The sequence below is a fragment of the Rhinoraja longicauda genome, chromosome 14 (assembly GCF_053455715.1).
Source record: "Rhinoraja longicauda isolate Sanriku21f chromosome 14, sRhiLon1.1, whole genome shotgun sequence".
Classification (NCBI taxonomy): Eukaryota; Metazoa; Chordata; class Chondrichthyes; order Rajiformes; family Arhynchobatidae; genus Rhinoraja; species Rhinoraja longicauda.
The window spans coordinates 12,924,943-12,948,015 of record NC_135966.1 but is presented as its reverse complement, the minus strand read 5'-3'; the positions used below and the strand labels follow the sequence as shown (position 1 = coordinate 12,948,015).

Below are 23,073 nucleotides of genomic sequence, written 5' to 3'. Positions count from 1 at the left end.
GTGACTCAGGAGGTAAGGGTTACCTGAAATTAGAAAATTCTATGCCCATACCAATAAAATAATGATTGGAAAAAATAGCAGGAAAAATAATTGTTTCACTGAATATTCGAGAATATATTGTAGGAAGGAACTGCAGATGCAGGTTTAAACCGACGATAGACACAAAATGCTGGAGTAACTCAGTGGGACAGGTAGCATCACTGGAGAGAAGGAATGGAGAATAAACAGTATATTGGCTGTGACACTTTCAAGGACTCCCATTTCCTTTTTGAAAACAAGACGCTTTAATCTACTCCAACTGCCCACCATTAGATGGCTGAGAAGCAGTTTTCTTCATTTTCAGAAAGTTTTAAGGCATCAAACACCTCTTTAAACACAACAAACGTACTACACCAATGGAAGAAGATACACGGTCATTTCTGATCAACGTTTTTTCCAAACGTGCTTACAGCCACATGGAGTAGACTTAGGAAGAACTCACTACCAATGCATGAAAATGCACAACTTACTATTACATTGAGTAGAGGAAGAAAGAACATTGATATATTTGTGGGTAACTGAGATAAAGGGGAAAGGATTAGAAAGAAATGTTGAAATGGTGAGTTGATTTAGTTAAAGCAATGTGAAGTAAATGCTGAAATGGATCTGTTAGGCTGAATGTGGTACAAATTGTACGCATTTCAATACGACTTATTGTGGGAAGGAAAGAAATGTGAGGATTGTTTTGAAAAGCTGAAGACTTTGAAAGGTGATGGGAAAGTATGACTCTAATTTGTCACTGGGTTATCATTGAAACAGCAAAAGTTGGCGAATTTCTCAGCAATTCCTGACAGCTTTGAACAAATCTTGGTATTTGGCTTTTTTTACCCCTGAAGTCCCTCAGAGACCAATTATTCACAACCTCTGTATATATTGTAGAGTGAAGAAATTTCACACAGAGCTCAGCGGGTATCATTTTGTTTTATTCTTTGAAAATTAATGAATATCTTTTCAGACCTCAACACTATCCTGAAACCCAATCTAGAGGATTTTCCATTTGCCCCGGCTTTTATTCCCAGCTCACTATCATCCGACCCATTAAAAAATATTATCAATATTCTGGGGATTCTCAAAAATATTTGGACTGGTAAACAGTTATGGGTGAAGTGCGTTCCAATGTGATCTGATATGTTTAATCAACAAGTACCATAAGGGAAAGTTGAAAAGAACTTTGAAAAGAGAGTTCAAGAAGGTGCAGGGGGAAAGATTTAATGGCAGCCCGAGGGGTAATTTTTTTACATAAAGGGTGGTGGGTGTACGGAACGAGCTGCCGGAGGAGATGGTTGAGGCAAGTTCCAGCGGAAGATAGACACAAAAAGCTGGAGTAACTCAGCGGGACAGGCAGCATCTCTGGAGAGAAGGAATGGGTGATGTTTCAGGTCGAGACCCTTCTTCAGACTGGTTAGGGATAAGGGAAGCAAGAGATATAGACGGTGACGTGGAGAGTTAAAGAACAATGAATGAAAGGTATGCAAAAAAGCAACAATGATAATGGAAACAGGGCATTGGAAGTTGTTTGTAGGGTGAAAGTGAGAAGCTAGTGTGACTTGGGTGGGGGAGGGATAGAGAGCGAGGGAATGCCGGGGCTACCTGAAGTGAGAGAAATCTGTGATGTATACATGCAACAATATGGTAAAGCTGCTATGTGATGCATACATGCAACAATATGGTGAAGCTGCCCAGTGCATTGCGAAAATACACAGAGAGTTAAAATGGCGATCTTGTGTCCAGACGTGTCCTGTTTTGGTCTCCAACTTAATGCGTGCTTTTGAGAATGATACTGAGGAAATTCAGAGTGTCTCTGAGGATCCTTCATTGCTTCTACTCTGGGGCTGTAGAGAGCATCCTGTCCGGCAACATTACAGTCTGGTTTGGGAACAGCTCTGCCCAGGACAGGATGGCCCTGCAGAGAGTAGTGCGTTCGGCAGAACGCACCATGGGAACTACACTCGTCCCCCTGCAGGACCTATACATCAGGAGGTGCAGATCCAGAGCAAGCAAGATCATGAGGGACCCCTGCCACCCCAGTAACAGACTGTTCCAGATGCTACGATCAGGCAAACGCCTCCACTGTCACGCTGCGAAAACGGAGAGGATGAAATGGAGCTTCTTCCCACAGGCCATCAGGACTGTCAACTTTTATAACCCCAGAAACTAAATTTTTGTCGACACTAATAGTAACTTATTAACTTTGTTTATATGCTGTAACTGTCATTCTTTTTGTGCACAACCCACAGGCATTGCCACTTTCATTTCACTGCACATCGTGTATGTGTATGTGACAAATAAATTTGACTTGAGTAGAACGTATCATTGATTGGTGACGAGGATGGACTTGTTTTGAAGTTTCATCTGGTGACTTGCTGTTGTGGCTACTATGGCTACTTTTGGCTCAATAGGGGAATTTGATGTTGCACAGGGCGACTGGGTGCAGTACGCCGAGCGCATTGAACATTACTTCCTAGCCAACGACATTACAGATGCGGGAAAGAAGAGGGCCATCTTGCTTTCCGTGTGTGGAGGACCAACGTACAGACTTATCTCGAGTTTACTTGCTCCACAGAAACCTGGGCAAGTCGAATATTCTGAGATGGTGTCAACAGTCACGAATCACAAGGTCCCGAAACCGTCGGTCATCGTCCAGCGTTACAAATTCAACTCTCATCATCGTCAACCAGGTGAGTCAGTCGCTGATTATGTGGCCGAGTTACGTCACCTCGCTGAACATTGTGCTTATGGTTCGAAACTCAATGAAATGTTACGTGATCGTTTGGTGTGCGGGATTGATGATGACCGCATTCAGTGTCGATTATTGTCGGAAGCCACGCTGGATTTCAACAAGGCACTCGGTATCGCCACCGCTATGGAGACGGCAGACCGCAACACGGCTGATCTCCGTGACGGGAAACAAAAGCCAAGCGAAATGATGAACCAAATCGCAAAATCAAGGGGGCCTCACAGTGGTCAGCCCAAGCAGGGAACCGTAAGAGGATCTTTGTGTTATCGCTGTGGTGGCTCTCCCCATGCTGACCCGAACGACCTTCCAGCGAAACAGGTGGATTGTTTCAACTGCGGGAAAAAAGGGCATTTCTCACGAGTGTGCAAGTCGAGTGGGAAAAATGCTCAGAGTGGAAGGAAAAAACAGCAGAAAAAGCAGTCAGCCGGAAAAACGGCAAAAAGCCACCAACTGACTGAGGAAGGTGATGTATATGGTCTTTATCATACTAAAAGTGAGAAGAAGAAAGTTACTCCTTTCACTGTGGACATGTGTGTGGGGGGAAAGACTATCCCCATGCAAATCGACACCGGAGCTGCAAACTTCTACAACGCAAACGGCGGCTGAAATGCTAATACAAAAGGAAAATTCACACGAAAAAAGCAATTCAGGGCGTAAGCAGTACCCAAAGCGAAATAGAAAGCGACCGGATTACTACGGATTCTGAAAACGGACGATTTTGACAACGGACTTGACTAGGGACTTGGTTATATGGACAATGTAAACGCAACCAAAATTTGGTTATCATTAATGGAAAGGATTGTAGCATGAATACTCTTATTCGGCATTTTGGGTTGGTTAGGTTATTTGGTTGATAGAATTACATTGAAGATGATACTCACATTCAAAATAAGAATTGGATATGTAAACTTTGATTTGGATTTAATTGGATACATAATGATGCATATTTTTGGACTTACTTAAATTGGGTTTTGTTATAGAAAAATACTTTGGAAACATAATGGATATAAAGATCATTATGATTTTGGATTGTTTTATACATATTAGTATGCTTTAGATGGAAGAAAAGTATCACAATTCTAAGGGGGGGGAGATATGTGATGTATACATGCAACAATATGGTAAAGCTGCTATGTGATGTATACCTGCAACAATATGGTGAAACTGCCCTGCGCATTGCGAAAATACACAGAGTTAAAATGGCAATCTTGTGTCCAGACGTGTCCTGTTTTGGTCTCCAAATTAATGTGTGCTTTTGAGAATGATACTGAGTGGAACGTATCAAAATCAATATTAATACCACTGGGCTGTAAGCTGCCCAAGCGAGATATGAGATGCTGTTCCTCCAATTTGCATTTAGCCTCACTCTGACAATGGAGGAGACTGAGAACAGAAAGGTCTGTGTAGGAATGGGAAGGAGAATTAAAGTGTCCAGCAACTAGGAGATCAGGTTGGTTCAGGCGGACTGAGCGAAGGTCTTCCACAAAACGGTTATGGTCTCGCCGATGTATAAGAGTCCACATCTTGAACAACAGATACAGTAGATGAGGTTGGAGGAGGTGCAAGTGAACCTCTGCCTAACCTGAAAGGAATGTCAGAGTCTCTGGACAGAGTCGAGGGAGGAGGTGTAGCGACAGGCGTTGCATCTTCTGCCGTTGCAGGGGAAGGTACCTGGGGAGGAGGTGGTTTGGGTGGGAAGGGATGAGTTAACCAGGGAGTTGCGGAGGGAACGGTCTCTGCGGAAGGCGGAAAGGGGTGGAGATGGGAAAACGTGGCCAGTGGTGGGATAGTGGTGGTGCATATCTTTCATTCATTTTCTTTACCTCTCCACCTCACCGTCTATACCTCGTTTCCCTTATCCCTAACCAGTCTGAAGAAGGGTCTCGACCTGAAACATCACCCATTCCTTCTCTCCAGAGATGCTGCCTGTCCCGCTGAGTTATGCCAGCTTTTTGTGTCTCTCTTTGGTTTAAACCAGCATCTGCAGTTCCATCTTACACAGGTTCTAGAGGAACGTTTAAGAAACATTTAGACAGATACATGGATAAGGTACGTTCAGAGGGATATGGGGCAAAAGCAGGCAGGTGGGACTTGTGTAGATGGGGGTGTAATTGGGCGGCACGGTCAAATTGGGCCGAAGGGCCTGTTTCCACACCCTGTGAGTCTCTCCATGAATGCTCACATAACTCAACTTAGCTCCATATCTGACATGGGGCTACACATAGTTTACTCTCTTCCCCTAATCACTAGAGGGATGGAACAGAAGACCATCCATCCCTTGCATCTGTCCATCCTTCGATGAGATCTTTATTGATTTGTAACCCAACTCGGTATCTGCCCTGAGACGACAACAACATGTGAGCATCTGGGGACAACACGATGACTCCTTACCTACAAGAGTCTCAGTGTATCCTCAGCATCTGGATTTTGCCCTGTGATTAGTGTCTATGAAGACACTAGTGGCTTTATTATTTCCGAGGTGAAATCAATGACCTCATCTCCAGAGCAGCAGCACAGTGGCGCAGCGATAGAGTTGCTGCCTTACAGCGCCAGAGATCCAGGATTGATCCTGATTCTGAGTGCTGCCTGTACGGAGTTTGTACGTTGTCCCTGTGATGCCGTGGGTTGTCCGAAACTCAGAAATGAGGAGGGAGATAGCCACTACATCATCGCACTTAACACCACGAAGCATCGGATCAGATGTAGCCACGTTCAGGGATGAACAGGATGGATCAGTGAATTACATGGAAAGGCACCTGGCTGTACTTGGGCCAAGTAATGGAAGAGCTAGGTGCTGGTCCAAGGAGAGTTCACACTAATTGGGTGCCTCACTGATAACAGAGCATAAAGGGGAAGGGAGTTAGACAATAGACAATAGACAATAGGTGCAGGAGTAGGCCATTCAGCCCTTCGAGCCAGCACCGCCATTCAATGCGATCATGGCTGATCACTCTCAATCAGTACCCCGTTCCTGCCTTCTCCCCATACCCCCTCACTCCGCTATCCTTAAGAGCTCTATCCAGCTCTCTCTTGAAAGCATCCAACGAACTGGCCTCCACTGCCTTCTGAGGCAGAGAATTCCACACCTTCACCACTCTCTGACTGAAAAAGTTCTTCCTCATCTCCGTTCTAAATGGCCTACCCCTTATTCTTAAACTGTGGCCCCTTGTTCTGGACTCCCCCAACATTGGGAACATGTTTCCTGCCTCTAATGTGTCCAATCCCCTAATTATCTTATATGTTTCAATAAGATCCCCCCTCATCCTTCTAAATTCCAGTGTATACAAGCCTAATTGCTCCAGTCTTTCAACATACGACAGTCCCGCCATTCCGGGAATTAACCTAGTGAACCTACGTTGCATGCCCTCAATAGCACGCCCTCAATAGTTGTGATGTATGTGAAAATAATGGGACATAGTCTGGCTTCTCTCACAGAATGTAAAAATGTCATGAACCAGAGGAGGGTCCATCTCCAACATCCCAAAGGATTTTTGAGAAAAGCCAAGAGCAAACCCTTTCTACTATGGAAATGGTGTGCATCACATCGTTTAGTTTAGTTTAGAGATGCAGCGTGGAAACAGACCCTTCAGCCCACCCCAGCAATCCCCGCACACTAACGCTATCCGACATACACTAAATCATAAGGTCATAAGTGTTTCGGTCCATCAAGTCTACTCCACCACTCCGCTGATCTAGCTCTCCCTCCTAACCCCATTCTCCTGCTTCACCCCATAACCTCTAACACCCGTACTAATCAAGAATCTAGTAATTGTAAATTACAAATGTAATTGTAAATTGTAAATGTAAGAATCTATCTATCTCTGCCTTAAAAATATCCACTGACTTGGCAAAGAATTCCACAGATTCACCACCCTCGGACTAAAGACCAGGGACAATTTACAATTATTCCAAGCCAATTTACCGACAAACCTGTACGTCTTTGGAGCGTGAGAAGAAACGGAAGATTCCGGAGAAAACTCACGTAGGTCACGGGGAGAACATACAAAGCCCGTACAGGCAGCACTCGTAATCAGGATCAAATCCGGGTCTCTGCCGCTGTAAAGCAGAAACTCTACTGCTGGCATTGACAGTCTGATAGTGAATTAGCTGATGAATCAGGTTTCTCCATCCACTGAGGCAAGTAATGAGGCCATTCAAAGTCTTTGTGCCGAAACAGAGTTCTCCAAGGAGAGTTCTGCTCACTGCTATCTTTAAGTGGACATCTTCTGCAAGAGAAGGCACCTGATAACTAGGAACCATTGTTAATATCAGGGAACATCTATACACTGTAAATGGCTCAACTGTAATCATGCATTGTCTTTCTGCTGACTGGATAGCACGCAACAAAAGCTTTCCACTGTACCTCGGTAAACGTGACAATGAACTAAACTGAAATGTTTCAGAGTTGTGTCTGATCGATTGATAAAAAGACACAGCCTGGAAACAAGTTCTTCGGCGCACAAAGTCACAAATGATCACCCATCCACACCAGCTCTTTGTGACCCCTCTTTTGCATCCCCCACAAACACATTGGAGGCAAACAGAAACAGAATACAGTGGCCAGTTCACCTACAAACATGCACATCTCTGGAAGTAGCTCATTAGTGTTGGTACAATTTGGAAGCACTCAGCATATTTGTGGGACTTTGTAGATACATTGTCTGATCCCAAGATCGTTGCACTGATGTTGCAGAACTACAGATTCCTGCCCCTCTCAGCATCTTTTTTTCCTACCATTGTTTTTCAGCAAATACATTCACGTGCTCGCAAACAGTTAGCCCAGTCCCCGGTCCCTCAACTGATATTTTGCAGTTATCTTCTGGCCCTTCCTAATGTGGAGTTGTCCTCTCCAGTCCATCAATTGAATGGGAACACAGTATAGATCAGGATGATAGGCTATCATTGGAGTAAATCCAAGCATTAATGCATTGTAACGAAGTTTCCCATGTTAGCTGAAATCAAAATATTTTTCTGGAAGTATTGTATATTTTCAGAACCTTAAAGTTTATATGAAAGATTGAGGAGTTTAATACTAATTAGAAATTGCATTAGCGGTTGTTTTGATTGAAATACAACCTAGCAGAGGGTGAGGGACTGTATAGAGGAGGAAAAGATGGGGAAGTCAAAGCTACCGGGGAAGCTACTGAGTCCCACAACATCCAGGCATCACTGCACGCTTTGGCAGCTTACAACCCAGCAGTACGAACATTGATTTATCTAATTTCAAGTAACCTCTGCATTCCCTCTCTACCCCCTCCCCCATTTTAGTTATCCTACTAGTTCCACTGTTCGTATCCCTTTGTTATCGTCCCTTCCCCAGCCAACAATGGGCCATTATGGGCTCCACCCTTCCTTGGTCATCTGGTGCCTGCCCTGATTTGGTCTGGTCTTTTCCTACCTCCAGTTCCCTCCCCTCTACTTTCGGTCTGAAGAAGGGTTCCGACCCGAAACGTCACCCATCCTTTCATCTCCAGAGATGCTGTCAGACCCGCAGAGCTACTCCAGTATTTTGTGCCTCATCACTGCAAGAAATACCGGCAAATAGGGGAAATTGGGAAAATGGTAACGAGGTGAAGAATATTGTTTCAAAAGAGGAAATGAAGCATAACAGAGACAAGCTCTGAGAGGAAATTGTACCTTTCAGAAGGTATGTCGCAGCATGGAGAGATGGTGAGTGTAAGTGGAGCAGGAGTGGTTTGCTTTAGAGTTAAAGTAAAGATTTAAAAATTAATGGCTGAATTAGAATAGGACATAAAACCAGGAGAGTGAGTGAGAAAACTGCGAGAACAGTTCTTAGTTTAGTTTAGTGATACAGTGTGGAAACAGGCCCTTCGGCCCACCAAGTACTTGCCGACCACTGATCACCCTTTCACACTAGTTCCATGTTATCCCATGTACTTATCCATCCCGACACACAGGGTGTAATTTACAGAGGCCAATTAACCTATAAACCCGCACGTGTTTGGGTTGTGGCAGGAAGCCCAGGCGCACGGAGGAAACCCACGTGATTACAGGGAGAACATGCAAACTCCCCACAGATGGCACCAGAGGTCAAAGCCGGTGCTGTAAGGCAGCAGCTCCACCTTGCCGCCCTTCTCTCCAATGCACAGGAATATCATCATAACATCATCAGTGATAGGAGCAGAATTAGGCCATTCGGCCCATCAAGTGTACTCATGGCTGACCACTCTCCCTCCTAACTCCATTATCCTGCCTTCTACCCAGAACCTCTGACACCCGTAGTAATCAATAATCTATCTATCTCCGGGTTAAATATATCCACTGACTTTGCCTACACAGATTCACCACCCTCTGACTAAAGAAATTCTTCCTCATCTCCTTCCTAAAAGAACGTCCTTTAATTCTGAGGCTATGACCTCTAGTCCTGGACTCCCCCACTAGTGGAAACATCCTCTCCGCGTCTACTCTATCCAAGCCTTTCAATAATTCATCGCTGCCATGGTGGGTGATTTTTATTTTCTGCTGCGTTGAACACATGCAACACTCCTCCTAACCTGATCGCATCAATCTGAAAGGTTTCGAGGTTTGGAGAAAGCTGTATCAACAAGAACTCTCTGTCAGACATGTGCCAGAGGGAACCAAGGGTCCAGCACCAGTTGTATTTAATGGGCTTTTATTCAGATCAGGAATCGCATGTTTAAACAAAATGAATCACAGCAGAGTCTCACCTCCATTTGCCTGGGCAATTTCCCAAGCTGAGGATTAAATTTAGATCTGTAAAAAATAATAATTTAAACACCTCATTATCATCCCCTTAGGACATTAACTGCAGCAACATGCACTTGCCCAAGTGTACAATTTAATACCCTAATTTCAATGACTAGTTCAGTCACACTGATCCAAACACATCTTGTTTCAACCTAGATGAGGTTGGAGCCAGATTCCAGCGGCAATCAGCAAATCAATTAATTAACAACACACCTATCCTTAAGTCATCCATTCCTGGGGCTTTAAATGTCTCCATGGACCCCATAACCTTTCTTTAATCAATTTTTGAGAAATTGCTGAAAAATTATAACATTTTCCAGCTCTTTGTGAAAACATATCCCTGTAAGCACATTTCACATGGACTGCTGAGGTGACAAACTTCATGAGGCACAGCTTGGCTGCTTATGACAATCTCAAATTTGCTGCCAGATTTGCTGCTCACACCGGTCATCACAAAGTGCTTCGAGAGACTGGTCCTGCAGCACATCAAAGCCAGCCTCCCACCCACCTTCGACCCACACCAGTTTGCCTACAGAGCAAATAGGTCTACAGGGGATGCCATCGACACTGCCCTTCACACTGCACTGACCCACCTTGAACACCAGGGGAGCTATGTGAGGATGCTCTTCCTCGACTTCAGCTCTGCCTTTAACACGGTCATCCCGAGCAGACTGGTCACCAAACTTTCCGACCTTGGATTTTCCCAAACCATCTGCCAATGGATCAAGGACTTCCTGACCAACCGCCCCCAGACCGTCAAAATAGGCCCTCACCTCTCCTTCACCATTACACTGAGCACCGGCTCACCACAGGGCTGTGTGTTGAGCCCCATCCTTTACTCCCTCTACACTCACGACTGCGCCCCCACCCATCCCACCAACACCATCATCAAGTTCGCGGATGACACGACTGTGGTTGGACTCATCTCAGGAGGAGATGAGACAGCCTATAGGGATGAAATCCAAAGGCTGGCAGCATGGTGTTCAGTGAACAATCTGGTCCTGAACTCCTCCAAAACAAAGGAACTTATAATTGACTTTAGAAAAACCAGTGTAGAATACGACCCACTCTACATCAATGGGGTCTGTGTGGAAAGGGTACCCGCTTTCAGGTTCCTGGGTACGCACATCGCAGAGGATCTTACCTGGTCTACCAACACCATCACCACAGTAAAGAAGGCACAGCAGAGACTCCACTTCCTGAGGATCCTCAGGAAAACCAACCTGCAGGAGAAGCTCATGTTGTCCTTCTATCGCTGCTCCATCGAGAGTGTGCTGGCATACTGTATAACCACATGGTATGCCAGCTGCTCAGAAAAGGACAGGAAGGCCCTTCAGAGGGTCATCACGACGGCCCAGAAGATCATCGGCTGCTCACTGCCCTCCCTGGAGCACCTGTTCAGCCTACGCTGCCTCAGTAGAGCAGGCAAAATAATAAAAGATCCATCCCACCCCGGCCACCGTCTGTTTGTTCATCTGCCCTCTGGTCGACGTTTCAGGTCGATCAAATCCCGAACAAACAGACTTAAGAACAGTTTTTACCCCAGGGCCATACGAGAACTGAACACTACCTTTGCACTAGGCAACACCGTTAAAAAATCTTGTACTTAATATAATTGTATTTATGTATTTATTTGTTTTTGCATTTATTGCATATATGTTTGTACGCACCGTCAGGATTGGCTATTTTTTAATTTCGTTGTACTCGTTGCAATGACAATAAATGAATATTATTATTATTATTATTATTATTATTTGCAGTATCGAGAAGCCTTTTGCCTTTGGAGAAACTGAAACTAACCAAAGAAGATGGGATTATAAATTGTTTGTGTGGTGAAAGTCCATTGAGCAGGAGCCTGTCTCAATTTCATCTGCAGTGCTGGGATTTCCCATTTGCGCCTTGTACAATATGTTGTGTGCATGAGTATCTTGCAGAGATCTAGATGGGATCCAGCAGAGTCATCAACAGGCATGACATTTGCCCTGGCATTCAAAATGAAGGAGCTAAATGCTATAGGTGTTTGACTTTTGGTTTCAAAAGTATTGGGGCCATTTTGCTTCCTATATGATTTGAGCAACTACTTGATATGCATCAGACCATTGTCTCTGCTTCTTCAATAACGTAAATCATGTCCAGAATGCGGACTTACTTTTGTGTAGATAGGCTGAATGCACGGAGTCTTTTACCCAGGGTAGAGGAATCAAAAACCAGAGGGCAAAAGTTTAAGGTGAGAGGGGTAATATTTAATAGAAACATGAGGGGCAACTTTTTACCATAAGCCTCAAATTTGCTCAGAGGCCTTATCCAGACCCAGAAGAGTCAAGTGAGTGAAGAGTGTTTTGACTCTTGATTAACCATTGCCCTATGAATCTACTTCCACTTCCAATAACATAATGTTCCATCAGCTACCATGTGCCTTATTTGCTGCAATGTTGGCTGTCTACTTGTTGTGGGAACCGATCAAATTTTGCATTTTGCAGACAGGTACATGAATAGGACAAGTTTGGAGGGATATGGACCAAGCGCAGGCAGGTGGGACTAGTGTAGTTGGACATGTTGGCCTGTGTCGGCAAGTTGGGCCGATGGACCAGTGTCCACACTGTGTCACTCTACGACTCCATATTGGGGGGGGTCACTGTGCAAGCTGAAGATTGCTGCTCTTCCTCGCCCCCATACCATTCCTTTGCAACTGAACTGCGTCTGGAATACAGTAAGGCTCTGTAAGTTCTGATCACTTACAGGAGTCAGCACCGGAGGCATACCGCAGCTGCATGCACCGCAGCTGCATGCACTGCATACAGCTCCACATAGGCTTGACCAATGAGGAGCAAAATGCCAGAGCAGCTGTTCTTTTAACACTTTTACCTAAACTTGCAAATTTCTTCAGGATATCGAAGTATTAGTGTCATAAGGCACCAAAAAAGTGCAAGATCTAACTTATGAACAATACTGCTTTTAGCAAACAACTTTGAGTGATTAAATCATCTTTAACTCGTTCGCACTTTTTTAGACGTCATCTTTCAATCTATGTCTCCCTCGTCCTCAACCACAAAAAAACAATGCTCCCCTGATTCAGGGTCGTCACGGTGGTGCAGCGGTACAGCCTTCCAGCGCCAGAGACCCGGGTTCCATCCAGACTACGGGTGCTGTCTGTACGGAGTTTCTACGTCCTTCCGTTGTCTGCGTGGCTTTACTCCGGGTGCTCCGGTTTCCTCCCGCACTCCAAAGACATACAGGTCTGTAGGTTAATCGGCTTCGGTAAAAATTGTAAATTGTCCCTAGTATGTGCAGGATAATATGGGGATCGCTGGACGGCGCAGACTCGGTTGGCTGATGGGCCTGTTTCCGCCTTGTATCTCTAAGCTAAACTAAGCTGATGCGTCTCGTTATCGTGGAGATGTGCAGCAAAGAAATAAGCCCTTCAGCCGACTGTGTTCATGTCACCCAATGTACTTATCGACATTAATCCTACAAGCATAGATAGATTGTCCCTGGTCAGAAGAACATCCATAATAATAATTCTGATTTCCCATGTTAGAGTACAACAATTAGGGACTCTGCTCCAGTCTGTTCTGTGAAACAAAATGCTTCTATTTTCAATGTGACAAGTACAGTAATTTCAGGAGACCACAGCAAGGTCTTCAAATTTCTAATTATCAGTAGTTCTAGTCCGAGACATAATTGTGGACTTTCTCCTTGAAAGTGTTTTAGCTTCTTCTGATTTAATTAACGGCAGAAGTGTCGCAAATCACGATGCCAAGATTATTCAGCATCTGCTCACTTGTAATAAAATTTAGTCTTGTATAAATTGGATTCCATCCAAATCAACCACATTAATAGTAATAGAAATTCAGGAGAGTCCAATACAACCCTTTGGGAATGTTTGGAGCATAATGAATTTTTTGCGAAGGGATCTTTAATAGCGATGGGAGGGAGGGGGTCAAATCTGAGAGGAACGGCTGGTGTTGAGGAATCCCCATGGAAGTAACTCCCAGACATCTGTCACCACTCTTCGTCACTGGACTTCATAGAGTCATATATGGAGTCCAGAATTCTCAAGAATTGTACTCTGTTAATGCCTCTCCAATTTTACACCAACCTGACAAAAAAATAAACCAAAGATTCCTTTAATTTCCAGTGTTCCTTCATGGCGGCACGTTGGTGCAGCGGTAAAGATGCTGCCTCAACGCCACAGACCTGGGTTTGATCCTGACTACAGCAATGGCAGTAAGGAGTTTGTTTGTTCTCCAGCTTCTCGTTCTCACCCAACAAACAGCTAACAAAGTGTAAAGAAGGGTCTCAACCCGAAACGTCACCCATTCCTTCTCTCCAGAGATGTTGCCTGTCCCGCTGAGTTACTCCAGCTTTTTGTGTCTATAAACAGCTAACAATGGTCTGTTTTCCTTTATCATCATTACTTTTTTTGCATATCTTTCATTCATTGTTCTATATCTCTCATTTCCCTTTCCCCAGACTCTCAGTCTGAAGAAGGGTCTCAACCCGAAACGTCACCCATTTCTTCTCTCCAGAGATGCTGCCTGTCCCGCTAAGATACTCCAGCTTTTTGTGTCTATCTTCAGTTTAAACCAACATCGGCTGATCCTTCCTACACACGCCCTATGACCATGTGGGTTTTCACTGGGTACTCCGGTTTCCTCCGACAATCCAAAGACACGCAGCTTTGCAGGTTAATTTTCTTCTATAAGATTTCCCTAGTGTGTAGGATAAAACTAGTGTACAGGTGATCGATGGTCGGCATGGACTCGGTGGGCCGAAGGTCCTGTTTCTACTGTATCTCTAAACTAAACTAAACTTTAGAGAAACAAAATCTCACTCTAGCCAGTCAGTAATTTTAACCAAATCTTCTAGAAAACACAATCTTAGATTGAGTAAGCGTTCCTTGATGAGGATTAGGATTTTTCAGTTGATCAGTTGAATTATTTCTATTCCTTACTTGCAATTTATTGTACATCCACAAGACCCAGTTTTCACAATAAGCTCAACTTTCCCAACCAGCAACACCTCAAGAAAGGTTAATTTTAATTCATTAAAACTTCAAGTCAACTTGAAGCTGATAAACTAATGCTTTGACTTTGGTTTAATGCAGTTCACAAAGGATTAATGTCTTTTGACTTTTATATTAGCAAGTCAGTAAGAAGGCAACCTGCAGTTTGAGCAGAATTTATGTTGGAAATTTGCAACATTTTTTCCCACAGCCGATGAAGAGATATCTTTCCAGGCAATGGGCTACTGGAAACTAAACCTCATTGCACAAGTGGTGATTGATGTTCCATCCCATTTTGCAAGCTGAAAGATATAGGATAACTCTCAGGAATATGAGAGGGTTTGGAGAGGAAGCAAGAAAATGGGACGGAGTAAAATCAATCTCTGAGAATCGCCCACATTCAGCACCGATAAGGGATAATTGGCCTCCTAAGATTACCGTCTTTGTATGAAAGTTGCCACCAGCAATTATGAATACCTTGATTCACTTTATTTGGCCATTTCTGTTCCATTTCAGTTTATGTGACCAAAAGGTATTATTGTTACTGTAGAAATCTCCTTTTTGTCCCATAAATCAACCACAACCCATTTACTTTCATAACTTTAAAAAATCAATCTTTCTATTGTAAATTCATCCTCAAGTATCCAATCTTAAATAATCCCTTAGATATTTTAGAAATCAATCTGAATTGTTTATTTGACCCATACAAATCTAACTGAATTGAAAAGTAAATTACGTTTTGAACTCCTAAATACCTTGGATTACTGCAGTCACCTTTGTGACTTACCTGTCTTTTCAATTTTCACTTTCATAGATTCTTGGCCAGGAAGACAAGGACAAGGCCCCTTGCATCTCATGATGATCCCTTTGTGTGAAGAACAAGCTTGGTAATCCAATTTACACTGTAACCAAGAAAAAGTAAAGGGAACGTTATGCACTGTGATTTATTTTTTGCTTTTAACAACACTAACACTACACATACAAGGATGGCTTAGCAATTCAAAAACATGCTAGCAACCTCTGAACCAGACAGGCTTTTATGCCAATTTAGTACTTTTGTTTGGTCTCATGCAGTGAATTGCAAACGTTTTAAGGAAACACTTGTAGCCTGCTGGAGCCAGGGGATGTAAGAATCAGGCTGTTGCAATGTCTGCTGCAACCATCAGAAGTCCTTTATGGGGACAAAGAAAGAAAGGTTTTCAGAAGGGACGGCACTGGAGGCCCGGATGAGGAGATGATGTCCAGAGAATGGCCAACTGCATTTTGGACAGGCGGTCAAGGAACTGAACAAGATCAGGGGTGGGATTGAGTAAAATCAATCACCGAATGAGACCTAGATTCAGCACGGATAAGGTATAATTGGCCTCCTAAGATTACTTTCTTTGTACGCATGTAGACAAAATATGTAGGAAGGAACTGCAGATGCTGGTTTACACTGAAGATCGACACAAAATGCTAGAGTAACTCAATGGGTCAGGCAGCATCTCTGGAGAAAGGTACTGTGATGTGTGAAATCAGCCTTACAGCAAAAGTCAATTAGTCTGAAGAAGGGTCCTGACCTGAAATGTCACCTATCCACATTCTCCAAAGATGCTGCCTGTCCCGCTGAGTTATTCCAGCATTTTGTGTCTATCTTAGTTGCATGCAGAGGTGGCAATCAGAAGCAAATAAGGTTTGAGTGTGGATCTGGGAAAAGGACTCATCCTTTTGCAAGCCTCACATACAAATAAGTATTTGTTCAATACTTTATTAGTTGCGTAACCTTAGTCTAGGAAACCTGTGTTATAGAGATAGGGCAGCATAGTGGTGCAGGTAGTAGAGCTGTTGCTTCATGGCCTCGAAGATAGATACAAAAGTCTGGAGTAACTCATCTGGTCAAGCAGCATCTCTGGGGAAAAAGGATGGGTGACATTTTGGGCCGGGACCCTTCCTCAGACTGAAAGTAGAGGGGTGGGAACTAGAGGTCTGAAAAGACCAGAACAAAGCAGATGACCAAGGAAAGGTGGAGCCCATAATGGCCCATTGTTGGCTGGGGAAGAGGTGATAACGAAGGATGCAAACAGTGGAACTAGTAGCACGACTAGGGTGGGGAAGGGGGGTGAGGGGGAATGCAGGGCTATTTGAAATTAGTGATATCGTTGGGTTGTAAAATTCCCAACATGAACTTGGTGGGTCAAAGGGCTTGTTTTTGTGCTGTATGATTCCATGACAAAATTAAAGGATAAAATAAAGGCAGTAGATAAAAGATCTTAGGCCAGAAATTCAAGTAGAATCGGTTTGAGGAACAGCAGTAGTGCAAACAAAGCTGGGGGCAGTTGTATATGGTCCTCAATTTTCAGTAATAATGTATGTAATAGAGCTTGTACCAAGGCAATAAAATAATCACGGTGGACTTTGATCCACATATAGCCTGGTAAATCACATCAGCAGTGATAACCTGGAGGACGAATTTGTGGATTGTTAAGAGATTTTTTTTTAAAAGAGTAGCACTGAGGAACTGACAAAGTAAATTTTTTATTATGGATCGAGTATAATGCAATGAGAAATGGTTAATTGGCATACTTGTAGATAGGAACATAAAAACAGAACAGTCTAGTTCATGCATATCAAAGAAATAACCACATCTCATGAATGTGTAAGTCAAGTAAGATTCCTCAGTTACTTTCACTATTCTCTAACTGTTTTATGATGCTTGTTAGGCATATATTTATGTGGAATGGTTTACATTTGTCTGCTAATTAAAAGTTATTTAAAAATGGAGGAAGTGATCATGAGTTCCAAGTGCTCTTATTTCCTCTGCAGACCATGAAATAGGTACCACCGCGTGTCACATTCTAGTGGTTCTGAAAATTTGCTTCAGAACACTACTTTGAACCCCCTGTGATAATTATTTGCTGTAAGCCTGATTTCACACATCACAGTACTTCAATTTCAAACAGAGTCTCTCGCTTGATGATTTCTTCTATTGAAATTGCCATGATTCATGATTTGGAGATTTTTTGATTTCAAGCCTTGTGAATAACTCTTCGTTAGTGGTTTCTTGGTCTTTCATTTGAGGTTAAAAACACCACATGAAGACGATGGATTATGGACAGAGAGAAAATTCTGCCTGTAAGTCTTATTTTGTTACACACCCAGTCAGAATCCAACCTCCCTGTCTTCATATAGCCATTTCTTCTATGACTGCATTGACACTGCTCTGATCATGGACGATTTTGATGTTAGACTTTAGAAATACAGCATGGCACAGACCCTTCGGCCCACCGTGTCCACGACAACCAGTGATCACCCCGTACATTAGCACTATCCTACACACTAGTGACAATTCAGCCATTTTCTATGGAGTGGTCTGCTGGAGCAGCAGCATCTCAGCAGCGGAGGGGAAGAGACTTGACAAGCTGATCAGGAAGGCCAGCTCTGTCCTGGGTTGCCCCCTCGACTCAGTACAGGCAGTGGGAGAGAGGAGGATGATGGCAAAGTTAACATCGCTGCTGGACAACGACTCCCACCCCATGCAGGACACTGTCACTGCACTGAGTAGCTCCTTCAGTGACAGACTCCTTCACCCCAAGTGTGTGAAGGAGAGATATCGGAGGTCCTTCCTTCCTGCTGCTGTGAGACTGCACAACCAGCACTGCTCCCTGCAGACCAGTCAACAGACCAGTTAACAGTAACAGTAAAAAACACCCACAGTAAATGATGACAATTATTCTTATCTTTATTTTTATTTATAATGAATGTCTCTTGCTATCCACTTTGCTGCTGTAACACTGCAAATTTCCCCGGTGTGGGACAAAATAAAGGAATATATTATTATTATTATTATTAATTCACAAAGCCAATTAACCTACAAACCTGCTAGAGTAACTCAGCATTTCTGGAGAGATGGAATGGGTGACTTTTCGGGTCGAGACCCTTCTTCAGACTGATGTCAGGGGAGAGGGAAATACATAGATAAGGAAGTGTAAGGTGTGAAAATAGGACAAAGATATTCGAGATCAAGGAAAATGTCGAATAGATCATTGTTAGCTGGGAGAAGGTAACAACAAAGCAAACAGAAATAAAATGTAGTCGGAGGCAGTAAGACTGGTGTGTGAAGGGGGAGGGATGGAGAGAGGGGAAGAGCAAGGGATGTAAGCTGCCAATGCGAAATATGAGTGCTGTTCCTCCAATGTGCGCTGGGCCCCACTCTGACAATGGGTGAGTCCCAGGACAGTAAGGTCAGTGTGGGAATGGGAGGGGGAGTTAAAGTGTTTAGCAACTCGGAGATCAGGTAGGTTTAGGCGGACTGAGCAGAGGTGTTCAGCAAAACAATCACCGAGCCTGCGCTTGGTCTCACTGATATATAGGAGTCCACACCTGGAACAGCAGATACAGTAGATGAGTAGATTTCAAACCTACCTGATCTCCTGGTTAATTGTGAGGGAGACTCTTGGGTCTGGAGGTAACTTTAGCTGCTGGTACGCACGGGATAAATCGAGTTTACTGAAAAACTTGCTGCCAAGCAAGGCAGCAAATAAATCCTCTGTGATGAGTAAAGGATGTGTTTTTGCTTTTATATAGTGATTTACTGTGGCCTGTCATCACCACATGGCTATTTTGTTTAGTTTCAGTACAACTACAGAAGGAGCTGTCCAGTCACTCCTCTCATGTGAAATGCTGCCTTTTCACTTCCTTCAAAGCAGAGGATACAAATCAATACTTCCAGAAATTGGGATTGGTTTCAACTTCTAAGATTTCTTTGAAACCTTTTATCTTCCCATTACCCTCCTTGAAGAAATGGCGAAGAATGATGCAATGGATGCAGAGGTTTGTGGGGTTAAACAGCACAAGAAAACACACACCTCCAGGTTCAGGGACAGTTTCTTCCCAGCTGTTATCAGGCAACTGAACCGTCCTACCAACAACTAGAGAGCGGTCCTGAACAATCATCCACCTCATTGGAGACCCTTGGACTATCTTTGATTGGACTGTACTGGCTTTATATTGCATTAAATGTAATTCACGTTATTCCCTTTATCATGTATCTGTACACTGTGGATGGCTCGATTGTAATCATGTATTGTCTTTCCACCAACTAGTTAGCACGCAACCAAAGGTTTCACTGTACCTCAGTACACGTGACAATAAACTAAACTAAACTAAGCAAGGACTACGGGAACTCTACTTCTGAAGCAGACCCAATGGTACGAACATTGAATTTTCCAATTTTAGATAACCCTCCTCCCTCTTTATCTCCTTCTGATCCGCCCCCTGGTCCTTCCATTCTTGTTGCATTTCCCAAACCGACCTTCCTGCATTTCCCATACCGACTCTCCTGCCACCCCTCCTGCCTTAATCACCCATTTTGTCCCCCTCCTGTTTCCACCCACCTTCTTTGCACAGCTTTCACCCGCAAACTATGCCCTCTCCTCTATCTGGTGCTTGCACCATCAGCTATTTACCTTTCCCTGCACAGGCTAAGGCGGTTAGCCGGGTGTCAGATGTTTGGGCAGGGGCGCAATTTCAATGCTTGCCACAGGCGCTATTTTCCGTAGATACGCCCCTGCTCTCAACACTGCGGGCCATCTGTTGAAAGACTGGAGCGACTAGGCTTGTATACACTGGAATTTAGAAGGATGAAAGGGGATCTTATTGAAACGTATAAGATTATTAGGGGGTTGGACACGTTAGAGGCAGGAAACATGTTCCCAATTTGGGGGAGTCCAGAACTAGGGGCCACAGTTTAAGAATAAGGGGTAGGCCATTTAGAACGGAGATGAGGAAAAACGTTTTCAGTCAGAGAGTTGTGAATCTGTGGAATTCTCTGCCTTAGAAGGCAATGGAGGTCAATTCTCTGAATGCATTCAAGAGAGAGCTAGATAGAGCTCTTAAGGATAGCGGAGTCAGGGGGTATGGGGAGAAGGCAGGAACGGGGTACTGATTGAGAATGATCAGCCATGATTACATTGAATGGTGGTGCTGGCTCGAAGGGCCGAATGGCCTACTCCTGCACGTATTGTCTATTGTATATTGCCATTTTCAGAGGCCGATAATTCACAGTTTGTAGGTTTCACAAAATGCTGGAGTAACTCAGCAGGTCAGGCAGCATTTAGGAGAGAGGAAATGGGCGACGCTACAGGTTGAGACCCGTAGCGTCACCCATTCCTTCTCTCCTAGATGCTGCCTGACCTGCTGAGTTACTCCAGCATTTTGTGATACCTTTGATTTGTACCAGCATCTGCAGTTATTTTCCTACACAGCTTGTAGGTTAGTTGGCCCTCTGTAAATTGCCCGTAGTGTGTAAGGAGTGGATGCGAAAGTGGGATAACATAGAACTAGTTCAAACAAGTGATCGATGGTCGGTGAAGTCTCAGAGGGCCAAAGGGCTTGTTTCAATGCTGCTTCTTTCCATCAATCGTGTCACCTTTGAAGTAGTATTTTTATAGTACTTCACTGTCTGTCAGACTATCAGCGCCATGTGATACAAGTAGAACCTATCCCAGCCAAAACGCCGAGGAGACACCGATATCTACATGGATGCCTGCAGTGTGGCCTAATTAATAAGACCATTGAAGTTCAACTTTACACTTGGAATGTTTGAAAAGAGTCAAAAGTCAGCAGCACAGCTGTCTTTGAAAACGCTGCAATACTATGGAAATAAAAGAAATGCTAGTAATACTCAGCACACCAGGGAGCATGGACACACCTGTTGTCAGACATGAGAGGCATTGCCAACATTTTCTGTTTCAGAACCTAGAACAGTATAGCACAGGAACAGGCCCTTCAGCCAACTATTTCTGTGCCAAGACAAACAAATCTCATCTGTCTGCACATGATCCATATCCCTCCATTCCCTGCATATCCACACACCTATTTAAAAAGTTCTCAAATGCCACTATGGTATCTGCCTCCAACACCACCTCTGGCAGCGGGTTCCAGGCACTCACCACTCCCTGTGTAAAAACGTTGCCCTGCACATCTCCTTTAAAGTTTGCCCCTCTTGCCTTAAGCTATGCCCCTGTAGTCTTTGACATTTCCACATTGTGGAAAATCTTCTGACTGTCTACCCTATCTATGCCTCTTATAATTTTATATACTTCTACCACAACCTCTGGCATTCCATAGAAAACAATCCACATTTGTTCAACCTCTAACTCAGGCAGCATAGATAGGGTAGACAGTAAACCTCTTCTGCACCCTTTCCAAAGCCTCCACATCCTTCCTGCAATGCGGCAACCAGAACTGCATGCAATGCTCCAAATGAGGCCCGACCATAGTCTTGTGTAGCTGCATCAGAAATTCCTGACGCTGATACTCAATGCCTTGAACAATGAAGGCGAGCATGTCATGCTTTAATTTCAGAAATTGAGCAGATGCATTATTTATGCTTTTACATCACTGTGGGAGTTTAGTTCTTCATCATTTCCAAAAGCGCATTTCATCCAAACTGCAATCCAATCAATGTCAGTAGTTTCTGCACGCCAAGATTAAAGAGGTACAGAGTTCACCAATTTAAAGGTCCTGGGAAAATCAAGCTATCGTAGCAGTTTGCAGAACAAGCTTTTATTTTAATGCCATGAGAGGTTAGAAAAATCTCTCAAAAACTAAAGGTATTGATCAGGTCCCTTAAGTATTAATTAGGCCTTGGCTAGCTAAGCTTTGCATATTGCGCTGCGCACAGAAACAAAACTGCACTGAGTCATGAGTGGGAAAAGCTTGTGGAAAAGTGCATTTGGATTTGGGAAGCTTCGGAGAAGCAAGAAGGAAAGTTGGAGGAACCAATGTTATGATAGTAACAGAAACACCGAAAAGTGCAAAGCATGGAGAGTAGGAATGAGAAAGAGGGAAAATAGAGGTTAGTGGAAATAAATTAATTGAAACAATTAGCTTTCTTTGTGATGTGTCTTGGGTTTAGTTTAATTTAGTCTAGTTTAGAGATACAACGCGGTAACAGGCCCTTCGGCCCACCAAGTCCATGCCAACCAGCGATCCCTGCACTCTAACACTATCCGACACACACTCGGGACAATTTACAATTATACCAAGCCAATTAGCCTACAAACCTATACATCTTTGGAGTGTGGGGGGAAACTGGAGATCTCTGAGAAAAGCCACACAGGTCACAGGGAGAACATACAGACTCCCGTAGACAGGATCAAACCTGGGTCTCTGGTGCTGTAAGGCAGCGACTCTAGTGCTGAGCCAACGTGTCGCCGAGTTCAGGAAGAGGTGCTAGTTAAAATCTAGAATGAGTGCAGAGAAGATTTACAAGAATGCTGCCAGGACTCGAGTGTCTGAGCTATAGGGAGAGAAGTTGCAAGCTTGGACTTCACTCCTTGGAGCGCAGGAGGCTAAGGGATAGAGGTATAGAAAATCACGACGGAAATTAATAGGAAGAATACCTGGAGTATTTTACTCATAGTAGGGGGATCAAGAACTAGAGGACATAGTTTGTAGGTGAGGGGAGAACGATTTAAATGGAATCTGAAGGGCAATGGCTGCCTCACCAAAAACTGCCTGTCCCTTCCTTCTTTTGATGTTTGTTTGTTTGTGTTAAGTGTATGTTTTTACTGTTCTTTAG

General features: G+C 43.8%; 1 protein-coding gene across 1 annotated transcript in view; it reads right to left on the bottom strand.

Moving 5' to 3' along the window:
* The window catches only part of LOC144600063 (testican-1-like), a 336,811-nt gene that overhangs the window by 60,952 nt on the left and 252,786 nt on the right, over window positions 1-23,073 (bottom strand). The window contains exon 6 of the mRNA XM_078411433.1: window positions 15,298-15,412. Within this exon, the coding sequence (XP_078267559.1) occupies window positions 15,298-15,412 (115 nt within the window). The remainder of the gene's footprint in view (window positions 1-15,297; window positions 15,413-23,073) is intronic.